Source organism: Mustelus asterias, chromosome 3, assembly GCF_964213995.1.
Source record: "Mustelus asterias chromosome 3, sMusAst1.hap1.1, whole genome shotgun sequence".
Taxonomy (NCBI): Eukaryota; Metazoa; Chordata; class Chondrichthyes; order Carcharhiniformes; family Triakidae; genus Mustelus; species Mustelus asterias.
Window position 1 is genome coordinate 148,168,856 of NC_135803.1, and position 16,140 is coordinate 148,184,995.

Consider the following 16,140-nt stretch of genomic DNA (forward strand, 5'->3'; position numbering starts at 1 on the left):
GAGGGAAGGGGCCTGGGTAACTGCAGACTCGATGGGCTGAATGGCCTCCTTTTGCACTGTAGGGGTTCTATGGATTCTATGGAAGCTGGTTTTCACTATCAGCCAGGTCACAACTTTTGGAACTGCAGCTGGGGTCTTCAGGACTTGGGTCTGAGGTTAGGGTTTGGATTCTAATTGTGGCAGAGGCTAATGGTGTGCTCTGCTCCTCCTGCTAGTTCTGGCCATGGTTGGGGACTAAGTGGGTGACAATATCTCGGATTCAGAGCTGGGAGATCTCAGAGATAATGATTGAAAAAATGTCACATACCTTTGGTAGCAAGTGTAGAGTATGCAGTCACAGACAAGTGAAATGAATAGGTGAGTCTAATGGTGACAGACACATACAATGTGAAAAAATAGTATGAGGGAATTAGCAACAACTAATTATATAGCACCTTTAATGGAGTTAAATCTCTCAATGCAATTCACAGGAGTGTCACCAAACAAAATTTGACACCAGACTGCATAATGGATACTGCATCTTAGGGAAGGTAGCCAAATATTTGGTCAAGGAGATGGTTCTTGAAGGAAAGAGAAGCAGAGAAATAGGCGTTAACAGAAAAGTGTCTGGAGAATTTATTGTGGCATTTCCAGGCATGCAGCCACAGGAAAGATATTTTATTTAATGCAGTAAAAAGTAATGTACTGCAGCAGCTGGAAATCTGAAATAAAAACAGTTTCAGGGCAGCACGGTGGCACAGTGGTTAGCACTGCTGTTTCACAGCGCCAGGGACCCGGGTTCAATTCCAGCCTTGGGTGACTGTCTGTGTGGAGTTTGTACTTTCTCCCCGTGTCTGTGTGGGTTTCCCCCGGGTACTCCGGCTTCCTCCCACAGTCCAAAGATTACAGTGATCTACATAGAATCCTACAGTGCAGAAATAGGCCATTCGGTCCATCGAGTCTGCACTGACCACAATCCCACCCAGGCCCTATCCCGATAACCACTCGTATTGACCCTAGCTAGTCCCCCTGACACTAAGGGGCAACTTAGCATGGCCAAGCCACCTAAACCGCACATCTTTGGACTGTGGGAGGAAACCAGAGCACCCGGAGGAAACCCACGCAGACACGGGGAGAACGTGCAAACTCCACACAGACAGTTACCCTGTGCAGGTTAGGTGGATTGGCCATGCTCAGTTATAGAAATCATAGAAATCATAAAAACCCTACAGTGCAGAAGGAGGCCATTCGGCCCATCGAGTCTGCACCGACCACAATCCCACCCAGGCCCTACCCCCACATATTTACCCGCTAATCCCTCTAACCTACACATCCCAGGACTCTAAGGGGCAATTTTTAACCTGGCCAATCAACCTAACCCGCACATCTTTGGACTGCCCCTTAGTGTCAGAGGGATTAGGAGGGTAAAGACAGGGATAGGGTTGGAGAAAGGGATTGTTGTCGGTGCAGACTCAATGGGCCAAATGGCCTCCATCTGTACTGTAGGGATTCTGTGAAAGGGCTGGAAACATTCAGCAGGCTGACAGCATCAGTGGGCAGAGAAACAAAGTTAACATTACAAATCCCATTTGATTTCTTCAGAACTCAAGATATTTTATATATGTCCATATCAATGTCTGTGCAAAGACATTTCATAAAATACACTGATCCATCTGCCCTAAAGCCAGGCCAAATGTGAAATAGGATTAGATGAAGGACGGCATGGTGACGCAGTGGTTAGCACTGCTGCCTCACAGCGCCAGGGACTCAGGTTCATTTCCAGCCTTGGGTGACTGTCTGTGTGGAGTTTGCCCGTTCTCCCTGTGACTGTGCGGGTTTCCTCCGGGTGCTCGTTTCCTCCCTCAGTCCAAAGATATGAAGGTTAGGTGGATTGGCCATGCTAAATTACCCCTTGGTGACACAAGATGTGTAGGTTAGGGGAATTAGCGGGGTTACAAGGATAGGGTGGGATGCTGTCAGAGAGTCAGTGCAGACTTGATGGGCTGAATGGCCTCCTTCTGCACTGTAGGGATTCTATGAAGTATATGCATTCTACCAGGGCACCCAGATATAATTCAGTCGCAGATTCTGTCCTTGTTTTCATGTTTGCATGATAAATTCCTATGTCAATATTTAGCATGGAAACTGCCTATGTAAACTTGTCACATGGTAATTACACCCTGTGGCGCTGTTATTTTGGAAAATGCACGTGATCAGAAAACAAGCTGTTCCCGTTGCTGTTCTGCGGTGGAAATAATCTCAGTTCAGGGATTTCCCCTCAAAATGTTAACTTGGATTCTCCACCATTTATGCTAATTCCGTTAGACAGCCGATGATTGTGTTCCCCAGGCGGGTTTCAGCAGAGCTGAGTCAGATTCAATTTGCTGGAACAAAAGCAAAGTACCAGGGATGCTGGAAATCTGAAATTAAAACAGAAAATACAGGGGTGGGGGTTTCAGCAGGTCTAGCAGCATCCATGGAGAGAGAGAGACGTTTAGGGAAATGTTAACTCTGTTAAATAAAAGCAAAATACTGTGGATGCTGAAATCTGAAACACAAACATAAAATGCTGGAAAATCTCAGCAGGTCTGGTAGCATCTGTGGAGAGAGAAACAGAGTTTGAACTGAATTGAATTGATTTATTATTGTCACGTGTGTTGGGATACAGTGAAAAGTATTATTTTTGCACGCTATACAGACAAAACATACCATTCATAGAGTACATTGGGGAGAAGGAAAGGATAAGGTGCAGAATATAGTGTTGCAGTTAAAGATATGGTGAGGAGACATAATGGAAACGTTAACCTGTTAAATAAAAGCAAAATACTACAGATGCTGGAATCTGAAACAAAAACAGAAAATGCTGGAAGATTCAAAACGTTGGCTCTAATCTCTCTCCACAGATGCTGCCAGACCTGCTAAGATTTTCCAGCATTTTCTGTTTTTTCATTCATTCATGGGACATGGTCGTAGAACATAGAAAAGCTACAGCACAAATAGGCCCTTCAGCCCACAAGTTGCGCCGAACAATTTCCTCTGGCTGGCCAGCATTTATTGCCCATTCCTAGTTGCCCTTGAAGGGCAGTTGAGAGTCAACCACATTGCTGTGGTTCTGGAGTCACATGTCAGCCAGACCAGATAAGGACGGCAGATTTCCTTCCCTAAAGGACATTAGTGAACCAGATGGGTTTTTCTGACAATCGACACATCAGTAGATTCTTAATTCCAGATAATTGTTACTGAAGCGGTTATTGGATAGGCACATGGAGCACACCAGGATGATAGGGATTGGGATAGCTTGATCTTGGTTTCAGATAAAGCTCGGCACAACATCGTGGGCCGAAGGGCCTGTTCTGCGCTGTACTGTTCTATGTTCTATGAATTCTATGTTCTATGAATTCAAATTCCACCATCTACCATGACAGGACTCATCATAGAATCGCTACAGTGCAGAAGGAGGCCATTCGGCCCATCGACTCTGCACCAGTCACAATCCCACCCAGGCCCTGTCCCCCTAACCCCACACACTTACCCTGCTTATCCACTTTACACTAGGGTCAATTTAGCATGGCCAATCGACCTAGTGCGCACATCTTTGGACTGTGGGAGGAAACCGGAGCACCCGGAGGAAACCCACGCAGACACGGGGAGAATGTGTAAACTCCACACAGACAGTCACCCGAGCCGAGAATCAAACCCGGGTCCCTGGCGCTGTGAGGCACCGGTGCTAACCACCGTGCCACCCCTTTGAACCCGGGTCCCGGGTCCCAGCTGGATTAGTAGTCCAGTGAAAAATTCTGCTAGGCCATGGCCTCCCCTTTTGTTGACGTTAATTCTGTTTCGCTATGCTGCCAGATCTGCTGAGTCCTCCCCATCCACCCAGCATTTTCTGTTTTAATTCGCTGGGACACTTCCCCTAGATCTTGCCAACTCAGACTGCCTTAAGTCGCGTGGTCGCAGGCCGAGACACGTGCTGAGGTGGAAATGTTACAACTTGAAACTCTCCTCTCGACACATTTTCACATCCCACAACCCTGGGAGCCCCCGGGACACTTAATACTTTATTATCAGCTCAGTACCCCTTGGGGGTGGAGAATGAGGAGGGTTGGTGCTTTTCGTCACCCTGCTCCAAGATCACACGCTTATAAAAATAAAGGAAAGAAGCCCCCCCGGGGGACTTGTCTGAGAGAGTCGAGTTCGTACCGTTGAATGATTTCCTCATTAACGGAAGAACACAGAGAATTTAACCCCGTCGGCGTAAAGACAAAGTCGAACCAGTTTGCGGACTCGACCCCGGGGGCAACAGGCAGTCGAGACTTTAATGTCGCTACCCCGAAATTCACCCAGTCTGCAATTTCACCCCGCTTAAACCCGCGGGAGGAAACAAGCTGAGTTTTTGCAATGTTGGACCACAAATTGTTTAACCCCACCACCCCGAATCCGCCCACTAATGAAGCAGCAATTGCCACCACCTCAAATCCCCATTTCTATTTGTTTTGCGTCTGGGGCGCTTGCAGCAACCAGTGTAAAACTGGCATCCAATTGAACTCCCAGTTATTTCAAACTCTCTCTCTGCGTGGCACCTAATTCTCCTCCTGCAAGCAAATTTTACAAAGAGCATTCAGACTAGATGCCCATTTCCAATGTCGCTTGGTTTCCCCCTGGTGCCCAATCTGTCTTGCTACAAGTTCAGTAAGAAGTTTAACAACACCAGGTTAAAGTCCAACAGGTTTATTTGGTAGCATTGTGGCTTTTGCTACCAAATAAACCTGTTGGACTTTAACCCGGTGTTGTTAAACTTCTTACTGTGTTTACCCCAGTCCAACGCCGGCATCTCCACATCATAGCTTTTTTTTTTGCCATCACTGCTTTGAGTGCAGTCTCGGAGAGGGGACCCGTATTTAATTTCTCTTTTCTTGAAGACTTGCTTTATTATCAGACCACCCTGTTATTTTTAATTGATGGACTACTTTCTTTGTCATATTTATTGTTGATTTGGGCTGTTAAGCCTTTTAACTCGACACAGGAGTAATCCAACACCTTTGTTTTTTCAGACTAAGCGTTTATCTAGTGACATGAAATATAATCAAAATCAGATTAAAATTCACATTGTCTGGGCGGGGTGGAATTGTGATTTAATGAGATCAGTGATCTGATCTGATTTGTCTTGATAGGCTGTTGTTTCAGAACCACCAACCGTGCTAAGGGGTGTGTATTCGCTTTGCGAGGAGTAATGTTGTCCTCGGGTCAGGAATACACAAAGCCTTATCGCCCTTTTTTCTTCAGGTTAGGAAGTAACGAGGTGCTGGAAAACATGTCCACAAGAGCATTATCACAACACTTCTGGGGTGGGGGAATCATTGCATGGGGTATTTTCACATTCTTGCTCTCAATTTTTCTTCAACCCTTTTCTTGGTTAGGTGCATTGACCCGAACAGGCGCCAGAGTGTGGTGACTCGGGGTTTTTCACAGTAACTTCATTGCAGTGTTAATGTAAGCCTTACATGTGACTAATAAATAAACTTTTACTTTAAACCCCCTCAGCCACCCACCCCCCAAATTTTCTCCATTCCTTCATAGAAGTACTGACACTTGCTTGTGTGGGATCCCACAACCTTCCATAGAATCCCTACAGTGCAGAAGAAGGCCATTTGGCCCATCAAGTCTGCACCGACTCTCTGACAAGAGTATCTCACCCAGATTCTATTCCCGTAACCCCACATATTTACCCCAATTATTTCCCTAATCTATACAGGGGGGGTGGCATGGTAGCACAGTGGTTAGCACAGCTGCTTCACAGCGCCAGGGACCCAGGTTCGATTCCCAGCTTGGGTCAATGTCTGTGTGGAGTTTGCATGTTCTCCGCGTGTCTGCGTGGGTTTCCTCCAGGTGCTCTGGTTTCCTCCCACAATCTGAAAGACGTGCTGGCTAGGTGCATGGTGCTGGACTGTGGCGACTAGGGGAATTTCACAGTAACTTCATTGCAGTGTTAATGTAAGCCTTACTTGTAACTAATAAATTAACTAATGGCAGCATGGTGGCACAGTGGTTACCACCTTCTTCCTTCAGGAAAAAGATACAAAAGTCTGAGGTCACGTACCAACTGACTTAAGAACAGCTTCTTCCCTGCTGCTGTCAGACTTTTAAATGGACTTACCTTGCATTAAGTTGATCTTTCTCTACACCCTAGCTATGACTGTAACATTACATTCTGCACTCTCTCGTTTCCTTCTCTATGAACAGTATGATTTTTCTGTATAGCACGCAAGAAACAATACCTTTCACTGTATGTTAATACATATGACAATAAAATCAAATCAAATCAAACTGCTGCCTCACAGCGCCAGGGACCCAGGTTCAATTCCCGGCTCGGGTCACTGTTTGTGTGGAGTTTGCACATTCTCCCCGTGTCTGCGTGGGTTTCCTCCGGGTGCTCCAGTTTCCTCCCACAGTCCATAAATGTGCAGGTGGGGTTGGTTGGCTATGCTAAATTGCCCCTTAGTGTCAGGGGGATTAGCAGGGTAAATATGTGGGGTTACGGGAATTGGGATTGTGGTCAGTGCAGATGTGATGGGCCAAATGCCCTCCTTCTGCACTGTGGGGATCCTATGATTTCCCCCACCAAAAAATGTTGAAGCCAGGTCAGTTAAAGATACTAAAACTGATAGATTTTTGCAAGATGAAGGTATTGAGGGACATGTCTACAGCAACAAATGGGTTAGAGATTGAACGGAGTGGGCGGGGGTGGATACAGAGGGGAAGCATGTTAAAATGATGAGAAGCACGATATAAATGCCTGAAGCTGGAATGAGAGTTCCGAATGCACAGTTAAAGCAGCAACATGAGATGTTAATGCTTGTCTTCCTTTCGCATTATGTCAGCAGGCAGGAAACAGAAGTATCAGTAAATCAGTTAGATCTCCACAAGATAAATAAAGGCAAAGAGGTCACTCAACTCATCTTTGCTCATCAGTCTAAAAAACAACTGTGCAAACCGCACCCCCCCCCCCCCCCCCCACCCACCTGATTACAGCATCCAGCTGCTTCTTAAAAGATACCAGGCCTACCAGGACGTCTGTTCCAAGCATCCATTACTCTTTGTCTGATAACATGTTCAAAATTTACCTTTTTGCCAGCTTGAAGCTCTGTCACTTTGTCTGACTATCTTGGTCTAATTTGTTCTGGAGTTGTGGTTTTCAGTTTCTTACCTTGTTTTATATCTACGATACATCTGTAACATTACAAAACTGGATAGGACGTCACAGCTGTCTGGGTGTAATGATGCACTTACACAAACTTCATTACAAACGCAAAAGGATTTGTTAATAAGAACTGAACAGCAGCCAGCGTTGCTGCACCTAGTTCCCTACATGTCCACTGCCTCAGAGAGGACCCCACCCCCTGGGGTAATTACCCACACTGAGTCCCAATCGCTTACCCAGGCCATGTGAGCCTGACTCTGCTGTGTCGCTGCTAAAGGGATAATCACTAATTCAGAAAAAATGTTTCTGATGGTGGGGGGAGTCCAGGACGAGGGGTCACAGCTTGAGGATAAGGGATAAATCTTTTAGGACTGAGGTGAGGAGAATTTTCTTCATCCAGAGAGTGGCGAATCTGTGGAATTCACTATCACAGAAAGTAGTTGAGGCCAAAACTTGGCGTGATTTCAAGAAGGGATTAGATATAGTTCTTGGGGCTAAAGGGATCAAGGGATATGGGGGCAAGGCGACATCCTGTACAATTGTAGCAAATTATTCCTACTTTTAATTTCCATTCCTCTTGCAATAGACAACAACATTCCATTTGCCTTCCGCTCACTTTTTGTGGTTCCTGCAGCAGGGCGCCCAGATCCCTCTGTACCTCAGAGTTCTGATGTGGAGATCCCTCTGTAAATTATGATCCCTCTGTACCTCAGAGTTCTACCATAGAAACCCTGCAGTGCAGAAAGAGGCCATCTGGCCCATCGAGTCTGCACCGACCACTATCCCACCCAGACCCTACCCCCATATCCCTACATACTTACCCGCTAATCCCTCTAACCTACGCATCTCAGGGGCAGTTTTAGCATGGCCAATCAACCTAACCCGCACATCTTTGGACTGTGGGAGGAAACCGGAGGAAACCCACGCAGACACGAGGAGAATGTGTAAACTCCACACAGGCAGTGACCCAAGCTGGGAATCGAACCCAGGTCCCTGGAGCTGTGAAGCAGCAGTGCTAACCCACTGTGCTACCGTGCCGCCCAATTCTACAATCTCTCACCATTTACCTGTGCTCGATTAATATAATATAGATCAGTGGGTTCTCAAAGTCTGGCCTGTGGGGTACTAAATGCACGTCACTGGCACGCTCGCCACAGCCAAGGCCATGCTGGAGAACAGGCCAGAACCCTCATCCTTGTCGCTGACACAACCTCCAATAATAAAACTGGCTCCCACTTGTGCAGCATTAGTCATCATTAACATCAGCAACAACTATGTCATTTTATAAGCAAGATTTATGTTACTGCTGATTTTGTTTGATTAATATAGATGTGCGAGATTTCTTAGAAGAAGATCATTGCGATGATTTTATTGTTCATATTAGAACATGTTCTCTTGTAGTTTTAGTGTTTAAAATATTAAAATATCTGTATTTTTGTTTTGAATTGATAATTTACTGATGATATTTAATTTAAATATGAATGCATTTGCATTTATGACATTTAGAAACAAGAAGACAGTGAAATATTTCCAGTTTTCATTAATTCCAATGTGTCTTTTTGCAAGAGCAGGTGGGGTGGTGCCAATTGATGGCCCTCAGGGTCTTTGTTACTGTCAGAGTCATAGAGGTTTACAGCATGGAAACAGGCCCTTCGGCCCTACTTGTCCATGCCACCCTGTCTAAGTGGTCCATGGAAAAAAAATGTTTGAGAACCATGAGGCCAGGTGGACTAGTGTCTGTTATTGTCACAGGTTTGTACAAAGTAATGTCTCCATCACCTGCTTTTAAGATTGAAAATCCCATGACTCTCTATCTCTCTCTATATTTGTTTTATTACGATCCCTCCCCCATTATGGATCAATCTCAGGACTCTTTTCTTCCATCACCTCAAACGCTTTCATATGTCTCCCTCACGGCTCTGCGATTAAGACCGGACAAAGCACTCAATGTAACAGGGAACGGGGCAAACAAAGAGGCGATTTCTCCTGAACCCCGCCTCCAACTGAGTGCCACAATGGGCCCTGTCAGTGAGCAATAGCTATTGACAGAATGGCTGGTGGATAACTGCGCTTGGGACATCAAAAGCAGAATGGAGGCTCCCTTTTCTACTTCTTAATAGACTCTTTGAAAGGTTTTGGTGAGTCAATCATTGCACAGTTAAACTTTCCCTTCAGCTGGCTATGTAGAACAGACTGCAGCAATTCCACAATCGCCTAAAGGTGCCATTAACTTAAAAGTAGAAGTGACAGTGTCGACAATATTAACAATACCAGGAATGTATTCTTCAGGTAAATCTGTATGAACTGTTCAGGATATATGAGCATAGTGAATCATCTGATGTCAAATCTGCGCTCAGAATTAATCACAGAATAGTTACAGCAGAGAAATTCATAGAAAGAAAGAAAGGAGGTCATTTCCTTCTGGTTCTCCAAAGGAGCAATTCACTTAGAGTCACACCCCGGCCCTCTCCTCATAGCCCTGCACGATCTTCCATTTCAGATAATAATGCACTTGACTCTCGAAGGCCTCGATTGAACCTACATCCACCACACTCTCAGGCAGTGCATTCCAGACCTGACACACTCGCCGTGTGAAAAGGTTATTCCTCATGTTGCCACTGCTTCTGTAGCAAATTATTTTAAATCTGCACCTTGTTGTTCTCCATCCTTCCACCAATGGAAACTGCTTCTCCTAATCTACTCTGTCAAGACCCCTCTGGTATGCCTCGATCAAAACTCCTCTCATCCTTCTCTTCTCCGAGGAAAACATAGAAACTAGAAGCAGGAGGAGGCCATTCAGCCCTTCGCGTCTGCTCCACCATTCATTTTGATCACGGCTGATCATCTAATTCAATATCCTGATTCCCCCTTCCCCCCATATCCCTTGATCCCTTTAGCTCCAAGAACTATATCTAATTTCTTCTTGAAATCAGTCAACGTTTTGGCCTCAACTGCTTTCTGTGGCAGTAAATTCCACACATTCACCACCCTCTGGGTGAAGAAATTTCTCCTCACCTCAGTTCCAGAAGGTTTACCCCTTATCCTCAAACTATGACCCCTAGTTCTAGACTCCCCCACCATCGGGAACATTCTTTCTGAATCTACCCTGTCTAACCCTGTTAGAATTTTATAAGTTTCTATGAGATCCCCTCTCACTCTTCTAAACTCCAGTGAATATAATCCTAACCGATTTAATCTCTCCTCATATGACAGACCTGCCATCCCAGGAATCAGCCTAGTAAACCTTCGCTGTACTCCCTCTACAGCAAGGACATTCTTCCTCAGATAAGGGCACCAAAACTGCGCACAGTATTCCAGATGTGGCCTCACCAATGCCCTATACAATTGCAGCAAAACATCTCCTATCCCTATACTCAAATCTTCTCGCCTGCTGTACCTGTGCACTTACTTTCAGCGAGTGATGCACAAGGACTCCAAGGTCTCGTTGAGTATCCATCTCTCTTAATTTACACCCGTTCAAGTAATAATCTGTCTTCCAATTATTGCTACCTCACATTTATCCACATTATTCTGCAACTGCCATGCAGACACCCACACACTCAGCCTGTCCAAATCACGCTGAAGAATCTCTGCATCCTCCTCACACCCTCCAAACAGTCCCAAACACCCCCAATCTATCTCCAGTAATGAAGTTCCTCATCCCTGGAATTATTTGTGTGAATCTTTGCTGCGCTCTCTCTAATGCCTTCACATCTAAACATGCTAAAAGCTGGGAATGGTGGCCTAATGGTTCAATAACTGGGCCTGTAATCCAGCGGCCTGGGTTAATGTTCTTAAGAGATGGGTTCAAATCCCATCATGGCACCCTTTGGATTCCAAATTCAATTAATGAATAAAAATCTGGAATCTAAAATAATCAGTAATAGTGATCAAGAAACTACCTTGTTCACTAATGTCCTTCAGGGAAGGAAATCTGCCATCCTTACCCAGTCTAACCTACACATGACTCCAGGTCCAAAGGAATGTGGTACAATGGCCTCGCAAGACATGCAGTCACATTAGGGATGGGCAACAATTGTTGGCCTTGTCAGTGATTCGCACATCCCATGAATGAATAAAATTTTAAAATATTCTCTGCACCAAGGATTCTCTGTATTAAAGGATCTGTATATTCGGGGGTATCAGGCAAGTTCCCTCTGACCAGAGGCTCCAGCTGCAGAAAGATGTGTGGAAATGTTTATTTAAAAGTCCTCTCACCGTCACACGTTGAATATCCATGCCAGTAGCACTCAAATTATTTTTAAAAGGGCATAGAGGATTCAAAAATGCCCTATTGGAAAGTCAATTTTCCAGGGGATTATCACTGGCATGAAAGAGGGGCCGGCCCGCTTCCTTTCTCTTCCGAAAGCATCAATCTTGCTAAAGTGTGCATCCACAGGTGGCTGCAACCTCCTCGCCCAATTGACCTGAGCTGAAACTGAGTATCCGCTATTCCAGCAGGAGAGGCACGGTGGCACAGTGGTTAGCACTGCTGCCTCTCAGCGCCAGAAACCTGAGTTCAATTCCGGCCACGGGTCATTGTCTGTGTGGAGTTTGCACGTTCTTCCCGTGTCTGCGTGGGTTTCCTCCGGATGCTCCAGTTTCCTCCCACAGTCCAAAGATGTGCGGGTTAGGTTGATTGCCCATGCTAGATTGCCCCTTAGCATTAGGGGAAATACGTGGGGTTACGGGGATAGGGCATGGGTGGGATTGTTGTTGGTGCAGGCTCGATGGGCCAAGTGGCCTCTTTCTGCACTGTAGGGATTCTATGATTCTATGAATTGAGCTCAACACTATCGAAATTCCCACTGGTGAAATCTTCAACCACATTTGCAGTGCTGTGGGCTGGTGTGGCAGTCTTCTCATCCTCTCCTGTGCTCCCTTACTCCCACATATATAAATTCCAAATTATTTTACCATCACCCTTTACCAGTCTCCCTTAGCTCACCCTCCCTCAAAGTATTGTATTGAAAACATCCATGTTCGCAGCTCACCCAGCAATGGGCATGCTTATTCTAATAGTGAAAAATCCTCATCAAAAACCGCCGCAACAAGTCCACAGCAGATGCCATCTCCCTGGTTCTGCACTCAACCCTGGAATACCGAGATAACAAAGACACCTATGTCAGACTCCTATTTATTGACCACATCTCAGCCTTCAACACCATTATTCCTACAAAACTCATCTTCAAACTCCGTGGCCTGGGCTTCGGCTCCTCCCTCTGCGACTGGATCTTGAACTTCCTAACTCACAGACCACAATCAGTAAGGCTAGGCAACAACACCTCCTCCATGATCATCCGCAACACCGGTGCCCCACAAGGCTGTGTTCTCAGCCCCCTACTATACTCCTTATACACCGATGACTGTGCGGCCAAATTCCCCTCCAATTCGATTTTCAAGTTTGCTGACGACACCACTGTAGTGGGTCAGATCTCAAACAATGACAAGACAGAGTACAGGAATGAGATAGAGAATCTGGTGAACGGGTGCAGCAAAAATAATCTCTCCTCAATGTCAACAAAACGAAGGAGATTGTCATCAACTTCAGGAAGTGTAGTAGAGAACATGCCCCTGTCTACATCAACGGGGACAAAGTAGAAATGGAGGAAAGCTTCAAGGTTTTATTAGTCCAGATCACCAACAACCTGTCCTGGTCCCCCCATGCCGACATTATAGTTAAGCCCACCAACGCCTCTACTTTCTCAGAAGCATGTCAGCTACGACTCTCACCAACCTTTACAGATGCACCATAGAAAGCATTCTTTCCGGTTGTATCACAGCTTGGTATGGGCTCCTGCTCTGTCCAGGTCGTGAATGTAGCTCAATCCATCACACAAACCAGCCTCCCATCCATTGACTCTGTCTATACTTCCCGTTGCCTCGGCAAAGCAGCCAGCATAATTAAGGACCCCATGCACCCCCCGGACATATTCTCTTCCCCCTTTTTTCGTTGGGAAAAAGATACAAAGGTCTGAGGTCATGTACCAACCGACTCAAGAAGAGCTTCTTCCCTGCTGCCATCAGATGTTTGACCTTGCATTAAGTTGATCTTTCTCTACACCCTAGCTATGACTGTAACACTACATTCTGCACTCTCTCGTTTCCTTCTCTATGAACGGTATGTTTTGTCTGTATAGCACACAAGAAACCATACTTTTCACTGTATGTTAATACATGTGACAATAAATCAAATCAAATCAAATCATGGGATGTGAGGATCACTGACAAGGCTAGCAATTGTTGCCCATCTCTAATGCAATTGCATGTCTTGCTGGGCCATTGTAGAGTGATGTTTTTATTCTTATATTTTGTAAGTCTATGTTTGCTGACAGCTTGTGTTAAGAAATACTGACACTGGAGTACGGGGTGTACGAGCCGCCACATACAACTTGTGCTACTTTCTGATCACTGGATGAAGCTTGAGCTATCTGCAGTCTTTGTGCTTATAAAGTAAAGTAAAAGTTTATTTATTAGTCACAAATAAGGCTTACATTAACACTGCAATGAAGTTACTGTGAAATTCCCCTAGTCGCCACACTCTGGTGCCTGGGTCAATACACCTAACCAGCACGTCTTTCAGAACATGGGAGGAAACCGGAGCACCCGGAGGAAACCCACGCAGACACGGGGAGAACGTGCAGACTCCACACAGTGACCCAAGCCGGGAATCGAACCCAGGTCCCTAGCGCTGTGAAGCAGCAGTGCTAACCACTGTGCTACCGTGATGCACCTGTGTGGAGGGATGGGATTCAATATGGAAGGAGACATGAAGACATGGTGGGAAGAGGGTGTTTCCAGGTGCAGGATGAAATCTTGGCCCAGGGGTTACCTAGTTTCTCTCTCTTCAGGTGTGCATTCCCTCGCCACTCAATCCGCCAGCATCAACCCACTCCTCAAAGGAGTGTCACATTCTTGCAAACTTCAGCCCCCCTTTCCTCTCCAAGATCCTAGAATTCATTGTTGGCTCCCAAATCCCTGTCTAATTCTTCCAGAACTTGATGTTTGGATCCCTCCAACCAGCGTTCTGTCCCTGTCATAGTACCAAAACGATCTTACCAATGATACAAAATTTTTAAATTTTTAAGTTTATTTATTAGTATCAATGTAGGCTTATATCAACACTGCAATGAAGTTACTGTGAAAATCTCCTAGTTGCCATACTCCAGTGCCTGTTCAGGTACACTGTGGGAGAATTTAAAATGAATCATAGAATCATAGAAACCCTACAGTGCAGAAAGAGGCCATTTGGCCCATCAAGTCTGCACTGACCACAATCCCACCCAGGCCCCACCCCCATATCCACCCGCTAATCCCTCTAACCTACGCATCTCAGGACTCTAAGGGGCAATTTTTAGTATGGCCAATCAACCTAACCTGCACATCTTTGGACTGTGGGAGGAAACCGGAGCACCCGGAGGAAACCCACGCAGACACGAGGAGAATGTGCAAACTCCACACAGACAGTGACCCAAACCTGGAATCGAACCCGGGTCCTTGGAGCTGTGAAGCAGCAGTGCTAACCACTGTGCTACCATGCCACCCGAAATGGTCAATGGTTAGCAGTGCTGCCTCACAGCGCCAGGGACCCGGGTTCGATTCCTGGGCCACTGTCTGTGTGGAGTTTGCATGTTCTCCCCGTGTCTGCGTGGGTTTCCTCGGGTGCTCCGGTTTCCTCCCACACTCCTAAAGACATGTTATAAGGGGTGCAAGGAAGGGAAAGCACCTCACAGGCAAGCTCACCACGCTCTTTGAAGTAGCTCATACAACCTTCGCTGAGGTGATGTGCGTGTGGATACTGGGTGGCGATGTGTGTGGGTGATGGGAGCAGTGCCTCTATGTGACCGGGAGATGTCGCTGTTTGCCTCTGAAGGGCTGCGGTATGGGTATCTCGACGCCGGAGGGCGCTGCAGTGTGACTACGTGGAGCGCCGGCAACGTGGGCGGGCTGGCCACGCCCCCAGAACCTCTGCCCCGCCCCCAAATGCAGCTCCGCCCCTATCACCGCCCCCGCACTGAGCCTCAGCCCCGCCCCCAGACGCAGTTCCGCCCCTATCTCCGCCCCCGCACTGACCCTCAGCCCCGCCCCCAGGCGCAGCTCCGCCCCTATCACTGCTCCCACACTGAGCCTCAGCCCCGCCCTCACACGCTCAGCCCCGCCTTCAGCCGCGGCTCCGCCCTCCCGCAATTAGTCTCCGCCCCTGGGCTGTAGCCCCGCCCTCCTGTGGGCGGGCGCCGTTACTCTCAGCGTCTCTCTCTCTGTAAAGCAGCGTCTCAACAATGTCGCACCAGACGGGGATACCCGGTAAGAGCCACCAGCCGGTGCCACATGGATTTGAGGGACGATCAGTTTCTCTGAGGGTTTGGGTGCGGGATGGGCGCTCCGGTTGATTTGATTTGTGACCGTTTTTTTTCCAGCCCCGCTGCCGTTTGTGTTGCTGGGGAAACCCGGCGCCTGAGTCCCTCAGCCCGAGCCGGAAGTCCCGCCCCTCTGCCGCGCCGATTGGTGAAGCGCGACGTCCGGTCAGCGGGGCGGCTGCTGATTGGCCTGCACTAACGTCAATCACAATCAGTGCCCAGTTGTGATGTCCCTGGGGGGTGGGACAGGAGTCACAAAATGGGTTTTAAACCTTAATTTACCCTCTCCTGGCTTTGTAAGGGATTAAAATACAACAACACAATAGTGTCAGGAATGCTTCCCTCAGCTCAGGTCATTCCCTTGTGTGTTTGCACTTTGCTCCAATGTCTCCATTTTGATGGAAAATAAACCCCTCTCAGATCAGATTTTACTGGGAAATTTTAATGCATTTTGATTGCAGCAGTGGCCTTCATAGACAAAGAAACCTGCAGCTGGCATGTCACAAGTGGTAGGTTACTGGAAGTGAATATCAGATCCATCAGTGCCTGTAAAGCCCAAAGAAATGTCCCCCCCTCCTCCTCTTCTCCCCCCCTCCTCCTCTT

At 46.9% G+C, this 16,140-nt stretch overlaps 1 protein-coding gene across 2 annotated transcripts in view; it reads left to right on the forward strand.

Moving 5' to 3' along the window:
- The first annotated feature begins 15,400 nt into the window (after positions 1 to 15,400).
- Positions 15,401 to 16,140, forward strand: part of twf2 (twinfilin actin binding protein 2) — a 105,389-nt gene continuing 104,649 nt past the window's right edge. The window contains exon 1 of one of the 2 annotated variants that reach the window (XM_078209910.1): positions 15,401 to 15,484. In XM_078209910.1, coding sequence (XP_078066036.1) covers positions 15,460 to 15,484 — 25 coding nt within the window. In that variant the 5' untranslated portion in view covers positions 15,401 to 15,459. The remainder of the gene's footprint in view (positions 15,485 to 16,140) is intronic. The other variant, XM_078209911.1, reaches the window with a different exon arrangement.